The 25,144-nt window shown below is 40.3% G+C and overlaps 1 protein-coding gene across 1 annotated transcript in view; it reads left to right on the plus strand.

Annotated features, from left to right (window-relative positions):
- The first annotated feature begins 2,965 nt into the window (after positions 1–2,965).
- Positions 2,966–25,144, plus strand: part of LOC752042 (deubiquitinating protein VCIP135) — a 35,602-nt gene continuing 13,423 nt past the window's right edge. The window contains exons 1-11 of the mRNA XM_030993351.1: positions 2,966–3,103; positions 6,016–6,903; positions 7,407–7,535; positions 9,176–9,306; positions 16,850–16,961; positions 18,471–18,698; positions 19,694–19,781; positions 21,017–21,160; positions 22,122–22,311; positions 23,928–24,048; positions 24,502–24,638. Of these exons, the coding sequence (XP_030849211.1) occupies positions 6,045–6,903; positions 7,407–7,535; positions 9,176–9,306; positions 16,850–16,961; positions 18,471–18,698; positions 19,694–19,781; positions 21,017–21,160; positions 22,122–22,311; positions 23,928–24,048; positions 24,502–24,638 (2,139 nt within the window). The 5' untranslated portion in view covers positions 2,966–3,103; positions 6,016–6,044. The remainder of the gene's footprint in view (positions 3,104–6,015; positions 6,904–7,406; positions 7,536–9,175; positions 9,307–16,849; positions 16,962–18,470; positions 18,699–19,693; positions 19,782–21,016; positions 21,161–22,121; positions 22,312–23,927; positions 24,049–24,501; positions 24,639–25,144) is intronic.

The following is a 25,144-nucleotide window of genomic DNA, read 5'->3' on the forward strand; positions in this document are numbered from 1 at the left end:
ATCGGGGAACCCCCAGCGCCTTTTTCCTCACCCCACCGGATATTAGGTTTAATAATTTACCAAATATATCAATTATTAGTATAGGCGGTTTCCCGGCAAAATTTGTATCATCACGTCAGGGGCGGCGATTTCTTTTCATGACCAGGGGGACGAAATGCGAGGGACGATGGAGCAGTGGCGTAATGAGCAAAAACGCTGGGGGGGGGGGGGTGCAGAAAAAATCTGCATCATACCCGCTCTTACATGTTACATGCAGCCCCCGCGGACTGTTTTTTAAAGTGTTTGTGTGTTGGGGGTGGGGTCTAGAAAGTGGAACTTAAGTTGGTGTAGGGTCCAGGGGCAAAGACCCGGCAGAGGTCAAGGGGCGAAGCCGCGAAGCTCAGGGGGTTTTAGGCATTTAATAACGGTCAGATGAGCATCCAGTGGCTGCCTTTGGTGGGGTCCAGTCGGGCAGAGCCCCCGGAAGCTCAGGGTTTTTAGACATTTAATTACGGTCAGATGAGCAACCATGGGCCCGCCTTAGGGCCCTTGGTGGGGTCCAGAAGGCAGAGCCCCTGGAAGCTAAGGGAAATACCATGCCATTTCAGCAACATATGTTGTAAATCACTGGTATCGAATCAGAAATAAACCACGTTTGAATTTGTTAGGGGGCAACTGCCCCAGCCCCCCTTCATTAAGCCAGTGCGAGGGAGCATAGTGAACGAGAGGGGTGAAGGTGACGGAAGTGACTACCCCCTCGCATATTTTTGAAGTTTTGTGGTATTACATTTTTTTCTCAAACTTCACTTTTCTACAATATTATTTTATTCGTACACTGTGAAGGATATTATGCGAGGGAACGAGAATATCTTTACATTTCATTTTTCTAAGCGCCGCTCTCTTGGGCCTTCCATAGCCTAAAGTTTTATGCAGTCTTTAGTCAGTATATTTGCTATACCCTTTGTAATATGTTATCCTTGTAAGAAATTCCATTGATTTAATTTGGACAAAAACAATTGAATTGAATATTATTTTAGGATCGTGAATTTCTTAATTTCCCCCTGGCTTTTGAGTTCTTCTGTTTTTGGCACTCCATTTTCACCCACTGGTGACGGTGCCGCCTGGGACACATGCCCCTGGCCCTCTCCTCAGATACGCCACTCCAGACGCCCTTCGATCACCCTCAATAATGATAAAGAATTATAGGTGAAACAAGGAAGAGAGGAACGAGAGGAATGTGATTGAGAGAGAGAGTGTGTGTGTGCGCGCGCGCGCGCGCGCGTGTGTGTGTGTGTGTGTGCGATAGAGAGAGAGAGAGAGAGAGAGAGAGAGAGAGAGGGGAGGGTAATTAGCCTATCAGTCTGAGAGAGAATTAATAGTACTAAAGAGAAAGAGATGAGAGAGAGAGAGAGAGAGAGAGAGATAGGGGGGGGGTGTAATTAGCCTATCAGTCTGAGAGAGAATTGAGATATAAGAGAGAGAGAGAGAGTAAGAGTGACAGAGAGAGAGATAGGGGGGGGGGGGGGTAATTAGCCTATCAGTCTGAGAGAGAATTAATAGTACTAAAGAGAAAGAGATGAGAGAGAGAGAGAGAGAGAGAGAGAGTAATAGTGACAGAGAGAGAGAGAGAGATAGGGGAGGGGGGGGGGGGGTAATTAGCATATCAGTCTGAGAGAAAATTAATAGTACTAAAGAGAAAGAGATGAGAGAGAGAGAGAGAGAGAGAGAGAGTAAGAGTGACATAGAGATATGGGGGGGGGGGGGGTAATTAGCCTATCAGTCTGAGAGAGAATTAATAGTACTAAAGAGAAAGAGATGAGAGAGAGAGAGAGAGAGAGAGAGAGAGAGTTAAAGAGTGACAGAGAGAGATATAGGGGGAGGGGGGGGGGGTAATTAGCCTATCAGTCTGAGAGAGAATTAATAGTACTAAAGAGAAAGAGATGAGAGAGAGAGAGAGAGTATAAAGAGTGACAGAGAGAGATATAGGGGGGGGGGTAATTAGCCTATCAGTCTGAGAGAGAATTAATAGTACTAAAGAGAAAGAGATGAGAGAGAGAGAGAGAGAGAGAGTAAGAGTGACAGAGAGAGAGAGAGAGTAAGAGTGACAGAGAGAGAGAGAGAGAGAGGGGGGGGGGGGCTGATAAAAGATACATTATCTTCAATAGGCTCTATCTTGTTTTTCATGTTCTTAAATGTTTATAATTATGTTGTTGTTATTGTTGTTGTTCTCAGTTTTATTCTTCTTTTGCTTCTATTATTCTCTTCTTTTTCTTCTTAATTCTTCCTATATTGTTCTTCTATTTTTCTACGGAGAACATACTGTGTATGATCGAATCTCTTTGCCCCCCCCCCCCACTCAGTGTTATTTAGGGTACGCGTATGCATGTTCCTTTGAAAGCATGCACCCCCCCCCCCCTTAAATCTCAGGGCTGTCAACATTTCTTTCGCGTGCTTTTCCTGCATTGGAGACCCCCTTAAATCCGGAACACTGCTCAATGTAACCTATCTATGATATTCAAGATATTTTATAATCCCCTTAATTTCTCAGGAGTCCGATGAGAGAGAGAGAGAGAGAGAGAGAGAGAGAGAGAGAGAGAGAGAGAGAGAGAGAGAGAGAGAGAGAATTAACACCCTCTATTTAATTGGTACCCCCTTTTTAAATTTCTTTGGAATCCAAAGAGGGAGAGAGAGAGAGAGAGAGAGAACACCCCCTTTTAAAGAAATATCCGGGTGAAAAGTCAAATACATCGCCTTTTTTAAAAACAATTCTTGGACCGGACTTTGTCGCGCTAAAAGTACCCTTTTATCGGAGATTTGGGGAACACGAAAGACAACATTACATTATACATGTGCACAGTGGCCGTTGGGATGTAGAAAATCACTATACAGCATCTATTTCGGCAATGCATGGTAGAGCTGCTTCAGAAATGACCTGCAGTTTTTATCATTTGTTTATTCATTCGATCGCGCGCTAGTGCATTGCACATGCAATACACACATAGATAATACGCACTTTGTCAACATTCGGCTTGAGCTCGGGGTATCGTCAGCTCTCAGAAGTCAGATGCTTTTGAATGAAAATGCTCTTAGGGACTGCGAATGTTTTGAATTGATTGAAAATAAGGTAATGAACATATTGCAGTAATAAATGTGTTTAATGACTAAATATAGATTTGAAGAGTAGAAAAAGGGTAGCCTAGAGGATCTACCCAAACATTTCCGGGCGCAGGTTTTTTTTCAGGCAGCTCAGGCAGCTCAACAAGATCATAATATTAATAAGATGTATGATGTTGCAATTGCAGTTTTTTTTGGGCCGCATTTTCCTGTGAAAGTAAAGTGTGCAATGTCATATGTCGGGACTTCCCCTATTGTTACAAGTACTAGTATTAAGCTAGTAATGTTACATTGATATTAATTCACAAGTAGATTCTAAGTTGTACTGTATGAAGGGGTGACCAAAGTTCGCAGACATTTTAGAACATATTACAAAATGTGATATTCGATCTATGATTTCTCACTTTCTACACAACTTTATTTATTTCAATTATTACCAAATGGACGGCAAAGTTTTTTACTACAGATTGGTTCAACTAGAAAAATTTACCGTCGAAGGATTTCGGAGATATCGCGATCTAAAAATTCGATGTCCAATCGTGCGTGTGCGCTGCATCTAAAAAAGTCATAAAAACAATGAGACCTAACTTCACGCACGGTGGTTTACAGTTGATTTATCAAAAAATGCGTTCCATCAAAAATAAGGTAATATCATAATTTGCAAGGCAAGATATCGTACAATCAGTTAGTACCTCTCTTTACTTACAATTTTGAGGATTTCTGATCTCAAAATGAAGATTTCCAGACCCTTATCGGTAAGTTGATCATTTTTCGGAACGGACGCAAATAACTGAAAAATTTGCCGATCTTTTGTCAATATTTTCACAATTTCGCACCCAATTCTAAAGAAAATTTCGTTTCTGGGTAATTTTATGACTAGATCTAGGGTGTCTGATCGCGCACCCAATGTTGTGTGCTAAAACCCTTCCCATAGAGATTGTACGCTTCCCTATGTGGTCTACGTGCATTGCGCGACCATCCAAAATTGGTCAATGATTTTATGAAAAAATTTGAAATTCAAACCTTTATAACAAATGATCCTGAAGGTGAAACTCAATAAATGAGGTGTCATATGAAAGAGCAGGTTTTTCTCCATATTCCCCATAGGGGGCCACCCCCAGAATTCTAAAAATATCTTGGTCAAAACAGCGATTGAAATGTTGTTTGCATCCTAGCTCCAAAATTTGCCACTTTCCTGAGCTGCGCCCCCGCGGCTTAAGCAGGGCTAGACGTAAGGATAATATCCAGATGCTTTTTTTTCTCGCTAGCCCCAAGGGATCATTTGTTATAACAGTTTGAAAATACCCTTCCCACATTTTTGGAATCAGCTAATTAGGGAGGCGTGAGCTCCGCTCAGTCCAAACCATGGTTACATCGTAACATGTGCACTTATAGTGAATGAAAGTATGGGTGGCCGATTCTCGCCATAGAACCCGGAAGTGAATACACGTTGTAGTCAATGGCAATATCGCGGAGACAACGTTGTCTCCGCGATATTGCCATTGACTACAACGTGTATTCACTTCCGGGTTCTATGGCGGGAACGGCCACCCATACTAGTCAATGGCACATATCGCGGAGACAGCGTGGCTCAAGCTTGCAAGTCGCGCATTGGCTGAGCAACTTGCGTACGATATGCATACGCTTGCATATCGCGCGATACAGCTGTTTGGCTAAATTTAGCAAAACAACATAACTCTGCGTGTACGTCTTTTTCGTCGATTCTGAGCAAAATGCTATGAATATTTCAGCGTTTCGAAGGGGCTGTATCTTTTGATAGAAACATCGGCGAGACTTGAAATTTGAAATTTATTATTCTGATTACATTTTTAATTCAAATATCAAACAAAAATGGTGAAAAACGATCCCAAATTGAAAATTGAAAAATCGTTCAGACACCCTATTATGACCGTCTTTCCATTGGTGATATCAGATTTTCGAAATCTTACCGATTTTTTGAGAAAGCGAACTTTGGTCACGCGTGAACTTTGGTCACACCGCCATACTCTGTAGGCCGCTAGGCTATTCAATTTCAAGCTAGAATCTACTCTCGGTCAGATCAGTCCGTGATTGTGAATGAAGATAGTCTAACTTCATCTGAATGTCAACGAGAGGCAAATAAGTTTTTAACTTTAAATGCCTACTTCCAAGGTATAACTTCATCTTTTTTTCAGTCATTTTGATGATCATAAATGAATGATTGATCTCGCACTCGACAAAGTCAAGAGAAAGAAACAACTAGAGAGTGCTGGTCCGAGAATGAGGATCGTCCGCATAAACGAGGATATCCTCGTAAACGGGAACAAAATGGGCCTAAAACTAAAAATGAGGATCGGCAGCATTCCAACGGATTCCGCAAGTATTTCCTTGGACAGAGACTTTCACGTTATGAGCGATGAATCCTTGGGAAGACGGACAACCCATAAAAGTAGACGGTGAACTGGGGTTATTTTATTACTCAGAATTCTGTTTTTTGCATCGCCAGCTCGCGGTTCAGGAACCCGAAACCCGCAGAGCGCTGATGAAAAACATGTCTGCAAAAATTTGGACGATCTTTATTTTTTAGTATGCAATTTGTTCGTGTTTACGAGGATATCCTCGTTTATGCGGACGATTCTCAATCTCCGACCAGGGCCTCTAATGCATACTGCTAAGTAAGAAGTAGATTTCTAAATTTAGTTTACTAACTAACTTATTGATCCTCGTAATCAAAATAATTATTTTAAAGCAAACCACTGGCACTAGAAGAATAGTAATGCATTTGAGGCAAACTTTTACACATACATGAACATGTACATGTAGATCTAGACTCTTTTTTATCTAGGACTAAATTATTTTTGTCCTTCGTTTGTTTCCTCTATTGTGTCTAACATTCTGTTTATGATTTAGGGTAACAGAAACATTGTTCCTTGTTCATTTCAGGCCTATTCATTGGGGCTGCCTTCGGAAGGATGTCCAAGATGAACAAGCAATCGGTGGAGGGTCACTGTTTCCTGTCTGGCGTATGCCCAGACGAGCATTGTCAGACCAAACTCTACTTTCCCTCCTACGACACCAGTGTCGAGTGCACCAACTGCGGCCAGAGGCATCCCCGCCAGGCACTGCGCTCCGTCGCGGAAGTCACAGATCCCGATGTTGCTCTCCACAACATGGTCCGTACCATCCTCATGGGAAACTTCGCGCCGAAGAAGACGACAGACTCAGTCAAGGTCCTCGGGTTGTCAAACTACCACTGCAAGCTCCTCAGCCCTCTGTTGACTAACTTTGGCATGGACAAGCAAGGCAAGGCGCAACCGCTGCAAACCCTGACGCAAAGCAATGTCTTTGAATGCTCGAACCTAGGTGGACGTGCCTTTCTGATCCAACCGGAGCATATCGACATCATGGGGTACGGGCGCGACCAGACCGGAAGTGCTCACTACCTACGTAACACTCTGGAGCAGATCAAGCAGGTCAATGGGAATGAGGAAGTCCTAATACCAATACACGCAGACGGGGACGGACACTGCCTCGTTCATGGCATCTCGAGGGCGCTCGTCGGTCGAGAACTCTTCTGGCACGCCCTGCGGACAAGCCTCAAGATCCACTTTGAGCGGGACTTGGACCGCTATAAGAACCTGTTCCGGGACTTTGTGGATAGCGACGAATGGCCTCAGATCATCGCGGAGAGCGATCCGGACTACCTTCCCGGACCCAATGAAGCCATGGGGCTGCAGAACATTCATATCTTTGGATTAGCTAACATCCTACGGAGACCTATCGTTCTTCTGGATTCACTGAGTGGACTGGAAAGCTTTGGGGATTATTCAGGTCTGTAGCATCTTGTTCTTCTCCTGCTTCTTCTTCTCCTTCTTATTTTTCTTCTTTCTCTTATTCTTCTTCATCATCATCTTTTCCTATTTATTTACTTCTTATCCATCTTGTTGTCTTTGTTGTTGTTATTGTGTTTTTAATTTTATTCTTCTAATTCTTCTTCTAATTCTTCTTTTTCTTCTATTCTCTTCTTCTTCTTCTTCTCCTTCTTCTGTTCCTCCTCCTCCTCCTCCTCCTCCTCCTCCTCCTCCCCCTCCTCCTTCTACCTCCTCCTTCCTCCTCCTTTTCTTCTTCTTCCTGACAAGCGTGGCTACATGATACACCTGAATATTTGAAATAAGTGTTTTAAGAGCTAGCAGGGCATTTGAAAACTCTGTCTAAATGGATATGAGTTATAAATCACCCTGGTGGCTCTTAACCAATGATAATTGCATCGTGTGAACACGCCCTAATATGTAACTACAGTACTTCATCACTATATTGTTTTCCAACCACTGTAGGGGTGTTTCTGCCTGTGCTTCACACGCCTGATGATTGTCGGGGGAAGGATGGCAAACTGAACAAGCCTCTCTGTGTAGCTTGGAGTAGCTCAGGCAGAAATCACTTCATAGCTCTTGTAGGAGTCAAAGGTATGTATAGTGTATACGGTGGAACCTGTATACATAGACCATTCAAAGGAAAAGAGAATTAACAGGTGGTCTTAAAGCTTATCAACACTAGTGTGGCTAGGAGGGATTAGACCACACAGCAAGGTCACTGACAGGTGGCTATCTCATCAACTCAACTCAGTTCTCAAATAACATAGAGGATCATGGGGGACCAACAGGCACCGATTGGGGAAGTTTTCTATATAGAGGGAGCAAGTAGCTAAAAGTAGGACAGTGGGGCTTTAATGAGTATGTGTAGATACCTTTCATACAGATATCAATTACCTTTCATACAGATATCAATTAGAAACTCTGCTCGAGGGAAATAATAAAAGTTGTCTTTGCAGACAGGTTTCCTTTCTCTACATTAAAGGTCGCTAAAGCCGATTGGACCATCAAATGTATATATGCAATGAAACCTGTATATAAAGACCACTCAATGGAGAAAAGAATGAGTAGTTGGTCTTAATTAGTACATATCAATTAGAAACTCTGCTCAAGGGAAACAAAAAAGTGGTCTGTACTGACAGGTGATCTTTCTGTACATGTGGTCGCTAAAGCAGGTTCGACTGCATCTTTTTTCTAGCTCTGATGATTAGGGTACTGTATGTCATACAAAAAAAGGGCCATGAATTTAGGTCCAAAAAAAGTATCACACACCCTACCAGTCGGTATCCGTACATTTATACCAGATCCAAAAAGAAAGCATGTAGACCAATTTGTTTACCACATATCTACTGTATGCAGAGATATTTGCTGGAATATATTTAGTCTACACTCTCGACCCCCCACCCACCCATTGACAACATGTACACCTCTGGGCCATATTTCATAAAACTTATCAAATGCAAGGATTTCAGTAGCTTATAACAATTGTAATAGCTTGTTATTGAAAAACAAGTTGAAAATGCAGTAAACCTGTCTATTAAAGGTACTATGTCCCTTTTGCAGCCAACCTCAAATTCTGTAGAACTTTGCAGGAATTATGAATATGTCATGTACGTCCTATCTGTGAAATTTAAACGTATAGCAGTGTCCTCATATTCAAATTATGCAAGGAAACCCGTTTACTTGCTAGACTTCACTGTCAGACACTATTGACTGACTGACTGGCTTTTTTTTCTTCTTTGGTAATAACAAACATGAAAAGAATTGTAAAGGGTACATGAGCATTTGTCTACATCAATAACCCACTTCTTGTGATGGCCAAGATTAAACTGATTGCATCTTTGCGCAGCATAAAATGGATGACCATTCGGTACAATTGTCTAAAAATCAAGACTATTACTTTTGGGCTCTATAGCCCTAAAGTCGATTTGACAACTAATAGTCGTTATTTTCCCACTTGAAGACATTTTCAAGCCCCACCTTTTTTAGGGAAGTTCTAAATTAGTATTATCTTTCAAATGCAGTTGGAATTTAACCTTTTCATTTTTTTGGCCTGCAAATGGGACATAGTACCTTTAAGGCCACCCAAGAGAAATGCGAAAAAAGTGTCCACTGTAAACAGGTGGCATTTATAGTGAGGTTGTCACTAAGACAGGTTCAACTGTATCCTCATCTTGTAGTAGTTGACAAATAAATCATGTTCTGTATGACCTTTGCTCTTTTATTCCTACCAGGTCGTCCGTTGCCAAGGTTACCAAGATGGATGCTGTCCAAGGCCTGGGGAACGTCCCAGGAAGCAGTCAATAGTTACATTGAGTTTGATGGTGACGGCATGTGTACCGTAGGAGGGGACAGAGCACTTACAGTGAGTTTTAGTCGTGTCTTTCGTAATCTGTAATGGAGGGAGTGAATAGTTACATTGAGTTTGATGGTGACGGCATGTGTACCGCAGGAGGGGACAGAGCACTCACAGTGAGTTTGAGTCATGTCTTTCGTAATCTGTAATGGAGGGAGTGAATAGTTACATTGAGTTTGATGGTGACGGCATGTGTACCGTAGGAGGGGACAGAGCACTTACAGTGAGTTTTAGTCGTGTCTTTCGTAATCTGTAATGGAGGGAGTGAAAAGTTACATTGAGTTTGATGGTGACGCCATGTGTACCGTAGGAGGGGTTTGAGTCGCGTCTTTCGTAATCTGTAATGGAGGGAGTGAATAGTTACATTGAGGTTGAATGAGAATTGGAGGAGGGGGTGGGATTGGGGGGATGCTCATTCTCCCTCCCTATTTCACTCCCTCCCCCTATCAGAGCAGAGAATACAGAATACCTGTAATTCCAGGCCTTAAATTAATCGACGGCCATCGACGGCCAGGCCGTCGATGCCCCTATGACTGGCCGCGGTGCCCTCCCAAAAAAAGATAAATTCACGGCCAAAAAGGCTGTGCCCTTTTTTTCAAACTGGCCGACGTGCCTTTTTTTCCAACTGGACGTGCCCTTTTTTTTTTAAATTTGCGCACATAAAACCACCAATTGCGCCCATAATCATCTAAAACTAGACGGCAAGGCGCAAGTGTTTTCCGTGAAAATGCGCCCATAAATTATTAGAACAGTAAAAATACACGAATCACGAACAGTTTGCCGCCCACGAGCTCTCTTCTAGCTTCGTATTTAGTGCTTTAATAAGGCGCAAGTGCCGTGAAAATGCGCCCTTTGTTATTATATAGGCAATGCGCTAGCGCACGTACGTACGTACGTACGTTCATGCGATCGCATAATATGCATATGGTGCATGCATGCTGTTGACGCACGCACGTACGTACGTGCAAATCGAAGGCCAGGATCAAGAAAACAAATCGTCAAATGGAGAAATAAACAAGCATTCAAATAGTCATTAGAGATCTGTCGAGGTTTGTTTGTAGGTCTAGTTTATTATTTTATCTCAAATAGAATTTAGAATTATCTTATTAATAAGTTAAGAACACCTACGATGTTCTCGATCGTAGTTACTCTCATTTTGCCACCAGCCGACCTCGCTTCAAAAAGCTACCCCGCCAGCTTCCCAAGACGAACGTTTCGAGTCCCGGTAAAATTACGCGCTGCTAATCTCCGAGGGTGCATCGGTTTCGCTGGCAAACTTCCAGCCCGACAGCTTCCCACCAAAAGTGGCGAGAGTGTGTGTGCGAGGAACGATTTTGGTTTCGTGAATGCACGTTGCGCAACTGAGCTGAGCGTGTCACTTTCAGCTGTCGAATGTCTATAAGGACATTTTTACATCTTATTTCATTAGTTAGGCCTATCTAGACCTTCCTATACAACAGTTAAAAAGATAATTTCTTCAAATTTGCTCCTACTACCGAGAGAGTGGCGGAAGGTTTGTGTGTGAGGTGCGATTTTGATTTGGGATACCCGGCCCGGTAAACTTGCCAAGTCCTTCTGACTTTCGATGTTTGTGAAATTGACAATTTATTTATTCATTTGCTCATCAATATTTTTAGTTACTTTAAAATACTGTTTAATGTGCAAGTTTGATGTTCTTAATCAATCTTTCCTGTTCATATTGTTAAGATTAAAAAGTTATTAAATTGATCGTTCGATCTATTCACATTATGAAATTAACATTTGTAGACTCTCTTTGAACTTATGATTAGATAAGGGGCCTATCTGTTTTTGGAAAATTGCCCCTTGCTCTGGTAAATTCCCGTGGCAAAGGGCAACTTAAAAAAAAAAATTGCCCCTTGCTCCTGGCTGCTAAATGTAAGGCTTGCGGGCCGCCGCCTTGTTTGTATGTACCGTAGACCTCTATACATTCTGTGAAGAAGCTGGTGCTAAAAGTTGTGGGAAATTGATCCCGCACAAGTTTCATAAAATACACATGACATCTAACAAAAATAGAATCAATTTTTTTGGCCTCATACTCGATGCCCTTTTTGTAAAATATTTTGGCCTCGATGCCCTTTTTGTAAAAATATTTTGGCCTTGGTGCCCTTAAAAATATGAGGTACTCAAGGCCAAACTGGCCTTGCCCTAAAAATGACGAAATTTAAGGCCTGTAATTCCATTGAGTATGATGTATGCAGTATGAATGTTCAATTCAATTCAGCTCAATTAAAAAATGATTAATAAGACATGTTTTGCAGCAATATGCTGATTTGGACATGTATTTGCATTCTGAAAATGATGTTCATTCATGCAAGTGATATTATAGTATTAATGACTGCTTTGAGAGAAATAGCCCAATTGTAACCTTCCCGAGAGCGTATAAAAACAATTATATACCTCACTTAAGAAATCCAGCCATCTGATTGGTCGAAATGGTAACCCGACACATGCTCCGCCGACGATTGCTCCGCCGACATTTACTCCGCAAAACGCGACAATTGCTCCGCGACATTTGCTCCGCGACATTTGCTCCGACGTCAAATGCTCCGCCGACAGTTGCTCCGCCGACAGTTGCTCCGCCGACAGTTGCTCCGCCGACAGTTGCTCCGCCGACAATTGCTCCGCCGACAGATGCTCCGCCGACAATTGCTCCGCCGACAATTGCTCCGCCGACAATTGCTCCGCCGTCAATTGCTCCGCAAAACGCGACAATTGCTCCGCCGACATTTGCTCCGCCGACATTTGCTCCGCCTGAAGCGACACTTGCTCCGCCGACATTTGCTCCGCCGACAATTGCTCCGCCGACAATTGCTCCGCCTGAAGCGACAATTGCTCCGCCGACATTTGCTCCGCCTGAAGCGACAATTGCTCCGCCGACATTTGCTCCGCCGACAATTGCTCCGCCGACAATTGCTCCGCCTGAAGCGACAATTGCTCCGCCGACATTTGCTCCGCCGACATTTGCTCCACCGACATTTGCTCCGCCGACAATTGCTCCGCCTGAAGCGACAATTGCTCCGCCGACATTTGCTCCGACGACATTTGCTCCGCCCATAGAGTGTCCCATAAACTACAAATGTTACTAGTACTACGACAAATGCTTCGCCGACAATATTTTCTTTACACCTATTTTTTTCGTTTCTTTTTTTCTTCTTCATTTTCTGAATGCATTTCTTGAAATAATGTAGATGAAATGAAATGAATGAATGTTGATGAAGTGGGAGGAAAAAGGAGTTACCTAAAAGTCATTTCGAATATACTGAAATAACTTTCCATCTATCACTGTACGTCCCATATAATGTATACTAAACACTCATTACATGTCGTGGGAAGTTTTTAAAAAAAAGTAGAGCAGCAAGCCACATTCCCCAATACGCGCATACCTCCTAGTTAATTTCAAGTAGCTCATCAATATGTAATACCTGAAATTACCTCGATCAATGCATCTTACTAGGTAAAGCATTATACAATGTAATAGGTCATCATGGAAGTTTAGAAAATAAGTAAGGGGGATTTACCAAGTGTTGATCTTTTTAAGAGTTTTATAAAGAAACAAAAAGATATTGAATATTTCTCAGCGAAAAAAAGGAACAAGCTTGTTTCGCATTTTAAGAAATGGCGATTTGACTTATGATACTCATGTTGATTTAACTTTTATTCCTGTGCCCCCTCACTCCCCTTTATGCACTGGAGTTCAAACTATGATTTATATGTGTACAGTGTATTTTTTTTTTTTACTATAATGTTTTTTTTTTATAACTTTCTTGTCCTTTCATTATTGTTAGTTGTTCTTATACATATTGGTTTTTTTGTTTGTCTAATTATTACCAATGACTTGTAAATATGTAATTTTTATATGATTGAAAATTTAATAAACACACAAATATAAAAAAAAAAGTTTAGAAAATAAGGGCACTTATATACGTAAGGAAGAGAACCCATTCAGACGGGAAAATGAGATGGCAGCCTTTCTGCTTATTCACATTTATACAAATCATTTTGTTGCAGTTTGATGTTAGTTCTTCATGATAAGCCAATTGCTCTTCTTCCGGTGGCTTCGTGAGTCCCTTAAATTATTTAGTGAAAACAAAGTACTCGAATGAAACGGAGTGTTTTGCACACTAACATATATATATATTAAAGCTACATACACTTAACTAAAGGAAAGAAACCTTTAGAAAATGGACTGGATATTATTGAAAATATTATTCTAAACAAGAATGTACTACATGATTGTATTACTTTACGTTTCAATTTCACGAGAGAAATAGAACTCGAGAGGGGGAGCAGAGAAGAAGTGATGGAAATGAAAGAAGACTAATAGCATGAGAGGAAAGAAAAGAGCAAAGAAGACAAGAAAACGGTGTAAACAGGAAAAGGAGGAGCATGGGAGAGAGAGAAAGAGAGAGAGAGAGAGAGAGATAGCCTTGAGCTTTGGATCAGCTAATGAGTAATACATGAAACAGATTTTGAGCGGAGTAATTATCTTTCGCCGGAGAACTTGCGTAAGGAGCTATAATTTTATTTTTTATTTTTTTAAATCAAACATTATGGGGAATAGCAAAAAACGGTTGTCTTTTTTGCTCTTTTCTTTCCTCTCATGTTATTAGTCTTCTTTCATTGAGGTAATTTCAGGTCTTACATATTGATGAGCTGTTTGAAATTAACTAGGAGGTATGCGCGTATTGGGGAATGTGGCTTGCTGCTCTACTTTAAAAAAAAAACTTCCCATGACATGTAATGAGTGTTTAGTGTACATTATGTGGGACGTACAGAGATAGATGGAAAGTTATTTCAGTATATTCGAAATGACTTTTAGGCAACTGCTTTTTCCTCCCACATTATCAACATTCATTCATTTCATTTCATTTACATAATGTCATGAAATTCATTCAAAAAATGAAGAAAAAAAGAAAGAAAGAAACAAAAACAACCCGTGAAAAAAAAATATTGTCGGCGAAGCATTTGTCGTAGTACTAGTAGCATTTGTATTTAATGGGACACTTTTTGGGCGGAGCAAATGTCGTCGGAGCAAATGTCACCGGAGCAAGTGTCGCTTCATGCGGAGCAAATGTCGTCGGAGCAATTGTCGGCGGAGCAAATGTCACCGGAGCAATTGTCGCTTCAGGCGGAGCAATTGTCGGCGGAGCAATTGTCGACGGAGCAATTGTCGGCGGAGCAATTGTCGGCGGAGCAAATGTCGTCGGAGCAATTGTCGGCGGAGCATATGTCACCGGAGCAATTGTCGCTTCAGGCGGAGCAATTGTCGGCGGAGCAATTGACGGCGGAGCAAATGTCGGCGGAGCAAATGTCGGCGGAGCAAGTGTCGCTTCAGGCGGAGCAAATGTCGGCGGAGCAAATGTCGGCGGAGCAATTGTCGCGTTTTGCGGAGCAATTGACGGCGGAGCAATTGTCGGCGGAGCAATTGTCGGAGGAGCAATTGTCGGCGGAGCATCTGTCGGCGGAGCAATTGTCGGCGGAGCAACTGTCGGCGGAGCAACTGTCGGCGGAGCACCTGTCGGCGGAGCATTTGACGTCGGAGCAAATGTCGCGGAGCAAATGTCGCGGAGCAATTGTCGCGTTTTGCGGAGTAAATGTCGGCGGAGCAATCGTCGGCGGAGCATGTGTCATGGAACCGTCGAAATTGCATTCATAAACTTCAACTATTTCTGTAAAATTCCCAGTAACCATGGTTAAAACAGTTCTATAACCCCAGTAACCATGGTTATTGGGAAAATAGTTCAGTCTCCATGGTTAACCCATAGGTTTACATGTTAAAAAATGGTCTGAACGATCGAGGATACCGTACGTGTGCGAAGAATTGGTCGGTAATTTCAATACAATTGAATCTTGATCGATCTTACCGACAATTTTATCTTGCATTGTTGACATGAAGACGAAAATAAACTTCCAAAAACAAAAAAACAACATCTGCCGATAGATCTTGATCTAAATTCGTGCCAATATGCAAAAGTAAAAGAAGGGCCTGTTTAATGGAGCAGCCGCGAAGCATCCACCACGCGAAGCCGTTTTCAATCCATTTTAATGTATATATAAGAAAAAACTGCTTTGTATGGTAACAGAGCGCGATAGCCGAGCGGTTTAAGGCGGTAATTTTAGTTACATCACCTTTTGTACGCAAGAGATCGAATCCCATCTTCGACAAAAGTTTTTTTTTTTTCTTTTTTTTTCTTTTTTTTTGGCATATAAAAGTATTAATGACTGCTTTAATATTCAAGAAATAGTTGTTTTTATACGCTCTCGGGAAGGTTACAATTGGGCTATTGCCCTCGGCACACCTCGGGTAATAGCACAATTCTAACCTTCCCTTGAGCGTATAAAAACAACTATTTCTCTCAAAGCAGTCATTAATACTATACTATTTCTCTAATATTAAAGCAGTCATTAATACTTTTATATGCCAAAAAAAATAAAAAATAAAAAAAACTTTTGCCGAAGATGGGATTCGATCTCTTGCGTACAAAAGGTGATGTAACTAAAATCCCCGCCTTAAACCGCTCGGCCATCGCGCTCTGTTACCTTACTGAGCAGTTTTCTCTAATATATACATTAAAATGGATTGAAAATGGCTTTGCATGGTGGATGCTTCGCGGCTGCTCCATTAAACGGGCCCTTCTTTTACTTTTGCAATGCATATTGGCACGAACTTAGATCAAGATCTATCGGCAGATGTTTTTTTTTTTTTTTTTTGAAGTTTATTTTCGTCTTCATGTCAGGGCAGGTCCAAGCTATTTGGATTGTGACGTACGGGACATTTAGAGACTTTTAACAAGAAATAACAACAGATGAAATTATTTATATGGCTATCTTTTGGTATGAGTTTGTGGCTATTATGGGCTAGTTCATTTGTGGAAAGTTTTAGTTCTGACCAATTTTTTAATTAATTTTAAATGTAATTAATGTGCTGCGTGACGTACGGGACGCTGTGGTCCCGTACGTCACGCAGCACATTAATTACATTTAAAATTAATTAAAAAATTGGTCAGAACTAAAACTTTCCACAAATGAACTAGCCCATAATAGCCACAAACTCATACCAAAAGATAGCCATATAAATAATTTCATCTGTTGTTATTTCTTGTTTAAAGTCTCTAAATGTCCCGTACGTCACAATCCAAATAGCTTGGCCCTGCCCGTCAACAATGCAAGATAAAAATTGTCGGTAAGATCGATCGAGATTCAATTGTATTGAAATTACCGACCAATTCTTCGCATACGTAAGGTATCCTCGATCACTCAGACCATTTTTTAACATGTAAACCTATGGGTATTTTAACAAGACTGAACCATTTTACCGGGAATTTTACAGGAATAGTTATAGTTTATGCATGCAATTTCGACCAATCAGATGGCTGGATTCCTTAAGTGAGGTATATAAAGGAATATAGTTAATTAGTACAAATGTTGTCTAATTATAACTATTCCTAGCTACAGATTAAATACATTATTACAGGTGGTCACTAAAGCAGGTTTGAATGTTTTAAATATTATTATTATTTTTTTTTTAAAGGAGAATTATGTTCAGCGTCTCGCTACGGCCATGGAAGATCTGTTCCACAACAAGCATGGCGTTCATCCTTCCTTGGTGTCCGATGTCTACAACTTTATATACAAGAGAACAGGTATCAATCAAGTTTACCAATCATCTTATACCCCATTCACAGTGGCCTCAAACACCGCGACAGCAGCGGGACTGTCCCGCTGCTGTCGCGGTGTTGTCTTCAGTGTGAAGGCTCGGACCCGTTATAAACTATCGCGGGATAACACCGCCTCGCGATAACGCCGCGACAAACTATCGCTAGGTTCGCCTAGCTACAGCAGCGGGACAGTCCCGCTGCTGTCGCGGTGTTTACTCAGTGTGAAGGCTCTCCGCGATAACACCGCGACAAACACGTGTGATTTGTTTACTTACCTATCACTGACCTCTTTTCTCCAGCAATGGGGAACATAAAGTGAAATAGAAATAAAGTAACCAGTGGATTCAAATTGATTTTATTATTATGTAGATATTATAATTATCCAAATAAAAATATTTCACACTTCAAAAAATTAAAATATTCTGACTGGAAAGCGACAGCAATACGTAAAAGTATAGATAGATCCATAGCTAAATCGAGCTAGCTACATGAGGAAGAGTGTGTAAAGTACAGCTAGCGCGCGCAATTTCAAGCAATCGAAAACCCCGCGCTGAAGTATTTCCGGTCATATCGGGGTCACTCGCGGGTCATGAGCCATGCATACACGTGTTTGTTACGGAGGTAATAAAAATCACCCGCTGCAGCGTGAATGGGTACATGATATTTATCCCGCTGCTGCAGCGGGAAAACTTTTCTACTGTGAATGCATTTGTAGCGGTGTTATGGCGGTGTCGCCGCTCCGCTACAACGCCGCTACAAATTTCAAAACCACTGTGAATGGGGTACAATAGAATCATTCGAAGTAACCTGGTTCCCTCTGTCCAAAACACATACTTTGTATATGTCCATGAACTGGTGATTATGGTGTTACCAAAACCATGGACCTATTACGGATGGACATTCATCATTTTCTTAACGAATTCATTGTGATTGTTTCCGTCAATGTCGTCTCAATAACATTCCGTACGTGTTTCTTCACTTTGATCTCATGATGGTCACCGTCAAAAGCCGGGACAGAATCAAGATAGTGATTTTACACATGCACAGAAGATATTAACTCGCTTAAATCATGGGAAATCGATGTGCAGTTATGGTTTATAATCGGAATTGTTGTTCTGTGTACTTTTGAAAAACATGTTGATATTACCAGGTAGAGGTTATGTTTGGATTGGTTGTGATTTAAAATCCTGTTTCCCCCAAATTTCCACATAATATTCCAGAGTTACAATGCACAGGGCTTATAAAGATCATGGCCTTCTAATTGTTTTATAGGGATATTTTGCAAACTAGCCTAAGATATTTTGGGATGATTATCTCGACCAAATATCCCGCTAGTTGCATCTGCGGGCTGATGAAAACGCATATTAGCTGGATAATTTGCGATCAGGATAGTTCAAATAGCGGGTTATGTGGCAATCTCGAGCTAATGAGGACAGGCCTATTGTTTCATTCTTTTCTTTCATCTTAATCGTCTGTAACTCTGTATCCCCTCAGGTATTGTTGGTGTCCATCAGAAAGTGATCATTGAGCACACCAGGGCGTCGGTCCAGGACCACCAGCTATACCGGTGTCTGATCTGTTCCGCCGTGTCCCAGGTTCCCTACCCCCAGGGGTACAGCGGTGCACCCCCTGGTCTCAAGGCAGGTGGGGAGCTCTACCTGGTAGCCAATCAGGTGCATGGGGCGCTCCAGGAAGGGCGTGCCTACGACTTCCCTGCCCAAGGTATTAACTGACATTATTAGGTTATGCAGACCTGCTAACCAGTACGATTTAATCATATTTCGTACGAATTTTAGAAGTTAATACGACAGTAAGATTTTCTTCAACAAAATACGATTTTCAGAAACAAAACAAAAACAATTTTTTTTTTTTTTTTTTTTTTTTTTTTTAATAATTTTTTGTAATATTTTTTTTTTAATAAAAAAATGATTTATATACATTTTATTTTGTGTGTGTGTGTGTGTGTCATTTTCAATGACAAAATGCCTATTCTGTCCCGTAAAGTAGCGTACATGCACCTCATATGGGCAATTTGGGGTTGTTCATTGGTTCATCGAACACACCAATCATGACGAAATCATGCATATTCAACCAATGATCCATAACAAAAAAATTCTTCTTTTATGGAGCATTGATCCACGCTTTAAAAAAGTAATACAACTTTTGTCAGTAAAATATAACTTTCGGGACTAAAGAATACAGTTTTTGTACTCAAGAGGTTGGCAGGTCTGGGTTATGTTGAAGAGCTTTAAAGAGAAGATTGAGTTCTGGGGAAGGTTATGAGCTGATACAGGAAGCTTTCATTGGTTGGAGTAATCATAACATGTATTATCTAAACTGTAAAGGGGGTGTAGCATGGCAAATACTGGTTAACACCATCTACAACTTCTTTTGGACAACTGCAAGTAAATTACATGCATGTGAACACTGTGGTCGCGTCGTTTGTACAGTATTATACCCAATTTGCCCTGAATCAGGCCACGGGAAATACACATAGTTTTGTCATGCTACACCCCCTTTAAGCTTTCATCCGCTCCTGTCGACTTTCTCGACATTTGGCTTATATTGAAGCTATTATTGTTTTTTCTGTAAGTGTATGCCATCTCTCAATCTCTCTTCGTTTCCTCTGTTATCTAGACATTCAGTGTACTTCCAATTTCTTATCCAATGAATTCCTACCTTCTCTCAATCCCTTTCTTGAATTCATGTTCATGCAGATATCCAGTGTACATATGATGCTGCTTCCGATGAGCTCATACCAGATCATACCTTCAAACAAGATGTGACATGCCCATGGTGTCAAGGGTAAGTGTCAACAAAGGTCGTAGGGGATCACAAAGATCATGGGGTCACAAGGGTCATAGGGGGACACAAAGGACATGGGGTATCAAAAGTTCATGGGGGTCACAAAGGACATGGGGTATCAAAAGTTTATGGGGGTCACAAAGGTCATGGGGTCTCAAAAGTTTACGAGGGTTATAAAGGTCATAGGGGTCACCAAAGATCATAGGGATACAAAAGTGTCATGAGGCTCTTAACAATAAATAAGGGTCACAAAAGCCATAGAGTGTTCATTAATTTATTACATTTTTATTAATTTGGCAACATACATCAAGATAAAAAAGTATTCATATTCATAAGAGAAGAAAAGAAAAATGATTGGAAAGGCTGGCTGCGCTAGTGTGGTTGCTTGAGGGTTCTTTTTGTGTTAAGTTGTTTACAGTAAGCAGCTTCCTTGTGTAAAGACCAATGCAAAAAGCTACAAAAAGCATTTGATGTATTTACGTATTTGGGGCCTGTCACCACGAAATGAGTCCAGTTGGTCAAAAATTTTATTCCTGTTTTTAAGTATTATATGAATCTACATTAAGTAAGCTTTAAATTAAGGGGTCACACATTAAAATTGATAAATTATATCCAGAAATATTAACAAAAACCTAATTGGACTTTATAACAATGGGATTACCCAGTTTTTAGATAATTAGGTGTAAAGTTAATGATGCGTAACATATTATAGTCTGGTCAACAACAACATAGCAACAACACACTTCCCATCATTCAATTTCAATGAAACTTTCAACAAACAAAGAAATAATAAGTCGATTTTTGGAAAAATCTTAAATGTGGTAGGTGGGTAAATTTTCAGTACATACACACTATACATCGCTATTACTACGATTGAGCCTAATGCGACACTGGACTCATTTCGTGGTGACTGGCCCCATTTCTATTTTGTTGTGTTTTCAGTCAACAGCTATGTCGATTGAAGACCAATGGGAACATTGTGAACATTAAGACATATCATACTAGTGCAGCCTCTAGTTGTACGTCTTACATACACAGTCAAACCTGTCTATAGTGACCGCCTGAGGGAAACACAAAAAGTGGTCTTTGTAGACAGGTTCCTTTAGTACATGTTTCAACGAGAAACCATTTTCAAAGGAAATGATGTAGACAGGTGGTCACTAAAGCAGGTTCGGCTGTATTAGCTACTCAAAGCATTCATGTATTAACATATTTCTATTTGGGTGTGTTTTCAGTAAACAGCTTCGTCGAGTGAAGACTGACGGGAGCATCGTGTACATGAATGGAGATCGCACCAGTGCAGCGTCTAGTTCCACTATGTGTAACTGCGGCCATAAACACTTCTGGGACGGTGTGGAATATGACAATTCACCCAAAATGTAAGAAAAATATCATTTTCATTGTTTCATTCTTCTTTTGTAATGACAATATTTAACTCTCTCACTGCTGAAGACTTTCAAAAAATGTTTCTTGAGGAAAAATTTGTATATGCCTTGGTCACACAGCTAAGCTTTTGTCTTTGGTTTCTCTCTCTCTCTCACCCACTCGCCTTTATCTCTATCTGCCTCTCTCTCTCTCCATCTCTGCTTTCGCCTTCCTTCACTCTTCCTCTCCCCATCTCTGCCCCTCTTTTCTCCAACCCTCTCTCTCTCTCTCTCTCGCAGCACGAATTTCCTCCATGTGTGGATGACTAAATAATAGAAAAAGACCTCTTCTCCCCTCTCTTGTTTCTCTCTAACTCTCTCACCCTTTCTCTCACTGGGGAAACCCCCTATGGTTTTAGCGCCATCTATAGCTCAGATTATATCTGAAAGATTTTGTTTTTTCCCCCATCAAATTTGTTCACCATATATGGAAATTATGCATTTTTTGTTTTGTTTTTTGTTTGTTTGGGGGGAGGGGGGGCAATGTCTCCTGGTTGCCATGGCAATGGAAATGCTGGGAATTGCATGGCTCATTAAAAGTACTTAATTAAGTGACTTTCAAAAAGAATTTGTGTATTTTCTCTTTATATCATGAAAATAGGCTATTCCTTAATGTAAAAAAACAAAAAGGTATAAATAATTGTTTAAGCTATATTAATTACCTACTTTCATCCTTAAATGATGTTGAACTTGAACTGTTTTGTATACCTCTTTTATTTTTCTCTCTTTCTTTGCTCTCATTGTTTCAAAGTTTTTTTAATATGGAAGGGTAAGAAAGAAAAAGAGAGAAAAAAATATGGAAGAGAGCTTTTTCGTTCTATACCTTTATTTAATCTCATTTTTTCTCCTTCTATCTTTCTCTTAAGTCTCTTTAGTCAATATGTTAATTTTCTCTCTTTTCTTTCCTCTGTTATAGTTTCAAGGTTCCCCTCATCTGGAAGGGGAAGACGATCGAAGAAGACGTTGTTTGGTTTCAGAACGAGCTTGACCCAACCCTCAACAGCAATGCCTTCAAGATGGCGGAATCTCTCGTCAACCGGCATTATCCCGGAGAATTTGGCAACGAGCAACTCGTTCAGAAGGTGGTTGAAACTATACTACAGAATGTAAGAAAATAATGGTCTCACTACTCTAATTATCCTATTGTATCAGAGCTGCCAACTAGTACGGATTTCCCATAAATTAACGACCAGTACAGAATGTTGTCTCAAATTACGGATTTAAAAAAAAAAAAAAAAAAATTGTTTTGATTTTTTTTGTTTTTTGTTTTGTTGTTGTTGTTGTTTATTTTAACCATAAATATGATTTATCGTAGCGAGTACTGTGCAGTATGGCGATAAAAACCAATTTTTCATGAAAAGTGATGTGTTGTGATGACCTGAAAATCAATATTTAGCAAATTTGTGTAGGCAAACCGCCAGAAATTTCAGATGATAATGCATGCATGCGTCTGCGCAGTGTTGGCATGCCGTTGTTTTTAGATACATAGCGCCGCCTAGGAAATTACTGATTTATTCCCCAAATTACTGGTTTTGAGCCTTGTGATTACTCATTTTCTGTTCTGGAGGTTGGCAGCTCTGTTGTATGCTGTTTCATTTATTTAAAGTCTTGTCGATCGGAAAAGAAGACATTTGGGTCAAAGTCACATAGTAAATTCTTTTCCAGCATCTGGGTGACTCTCTTTGAACTCTTGATTTTTTGTTTGTCGAATAACCAATAATAAAAATAATGATAATGATAATGATAATAATAATAATGATAATGATGACAATGATGATGCCGATGATGATGATGATACTAGTACTAAATTTCCCATTTCCGGCCTTCATGACAACCATTTTTAATACCAGTATTAGATCTTGCCATAAAAATGGTTAAGTGATCTTGAAACCTTTAGAATTTCTATCGAATGATTATAAAAAAAAGATAATGATAATAATAATAATGATAATGATGACAATGATGATGCCGATGATGATGACGACCTATTTCCGGCCATTATCACAACCATTTTTAATACCGGTATTAGATCTTGCCCTAGAAATGGTTAAGTAATCTTGAAACCTTTAAAATGTCTATCCCATGATTATTATACTGTGGCACAAGGAGATTAGTTGTGTGGCATATGAAGAGTTAAAGGGATAGTTGAGTTCTGTTGCAGAGGGGGCTACACAAAATATTTTTTTTGTGAGATAATGAAAAACTTAGTGTCAAATTTGAAAGAACGTAATATTTAAATGTCAAAATCATCTTTGTTTGATCAAAATCGGTTCAGAGACGGCTGAAATATAATGATTTCTAATACTTGTGTACCACCACAAATATTAGATTTTTTGAAAAATTTAAAAAAACTGTTGAAAAAAGGCAATAACGCCTTTTACGTCGTATTTCAGCCAATGCCGATGTTGGCTTTTTTGTTGGCATTCTCGTATTGCTTATATTACCCACAATTAGCCGGCTCATGTATTGTTATTTTTAATTAAATAATTAACGGTCACTGCGCTTTTTTTAAAGTGGAGGTGAATTGGTATGATCGTATTGGCTAAATTTCACACATTTTAGGGGTCTAAAATTACTTTCATAGCAATTTTAGAGTCTAAAAGGGCAATAGAAATGTCATAAATAACAATAAGAGCAATTACCATGCACTTTGAAGGCATTTGCAGTCTGTAAACAGAACTCAACTATCCCTTTAATATTTCTGTAATTTGATTTCGTGCAGACGGCCAGCAAGGAAGCAGCATCCTTTCAGCCACCATCGTTGACAGACATGCCTTGTTCAAGCACATCAGCATCAGCATCAACATCACACCATGAAGGTGCCACCCCTATGGACAAGCCAGGTATAAATAAGAGTGAGGAGATCAGGGGGGTGTTTCACAAAACTTGTCATCAGTGACAAATGACAGTTGTTACTACAAGCTACTGAAATGCTTGCTTCTGATTGGTTATCAGCAGATTTGTCACTGATATTTGGCATTGTCATTGAAAAAAGGCTTTGTGAAACGGGTCCCAGATGTATAAAAGAAGTGAAGTTGACAAAGATTTCAAAGTTTGAACAAGTATCCAAGTATTTCAGACTTTTTATAAATTCCGCAGCAAGAACAAGAAATCTCCTTGATAAAAGAGAATATGAATGATTGGAATCAACATTTTATGCCTTATAAAATAACTTTTACAAAATAGTTTCATAGATGCTAACGGCTTTCCATAATTGTAAAGTCCAACTTAGAGATAAGTTCAACTTAGGATCTTTGTGAAACACCCCCCTGTATTGTATTGTATTCTCTATGCAGAAGGCATGGAGAGTCTGCAGAGTGAGGGGAGAGAGTCTCCCCGGAAGCAACCCAGGGCAAAGTCTAAGGAGGGTTCCCCCGCGAGGAATCCAACACTGGATATGCAGCCACCCTCTAAGATCATACTCACTGGCGGGGTTAGTTAATTATTTTATTTCCACTCATCTTTCTTTCTCTCTTCCTCTGTACCATTTGTCCTTTCTCTGTGTTCTCCCTCTCTCTTTCTCTCTTTCTCTCTCTTTTGCATCTACCCCCTCTCCCCCTCTCTATCTACGTCCTCTTTTACAATGTGTGCATCATTAATACAAATAATTTCTTTGAGTCATCAGTTTCACAGTGCATTCTATAAATATACCTCTCTTAGAAATCTAGCCATTTGATTGGTCGAAATAGGAGTCGTGATGTGACGTGATGGTTATTTTACCTGACTGCTAAGAAAGCATAAATGCTTGTAAGTAAGCAACCAGACGGCTTTATCACGCCTCCTCATGATTTAAGCCATTCCCATAAAGAAAAGAACAATGCCAGTTCATGAGTTAGATTCCCGCAAGATTCTGGGTACCAGGAAAACTAGTTAAATTTTGCTGCGATCCCCTTTGGTTTACATGTGAAAATTGTCTTTGTGCAAACGTGGATACCATAC

Source organism: Strongylocentrotus purpuratus, unplaced genomic scaffold, assembly GCF_000002235.5.
Source record: "Strongylocentrotus purpuratus isolate Spur 01 unplaced genomic scaffold, Spur_5.0 spur5_scaffold_20, whole genome shotgun sequence".
Lineage (NCBI taxonomy): Eukaryota > Metazoa > Echinodermata > Echinoidea > Camarodonta > Strongylocentrotidae > Strongylocentrotus > Strongylocentrotus purpuratus.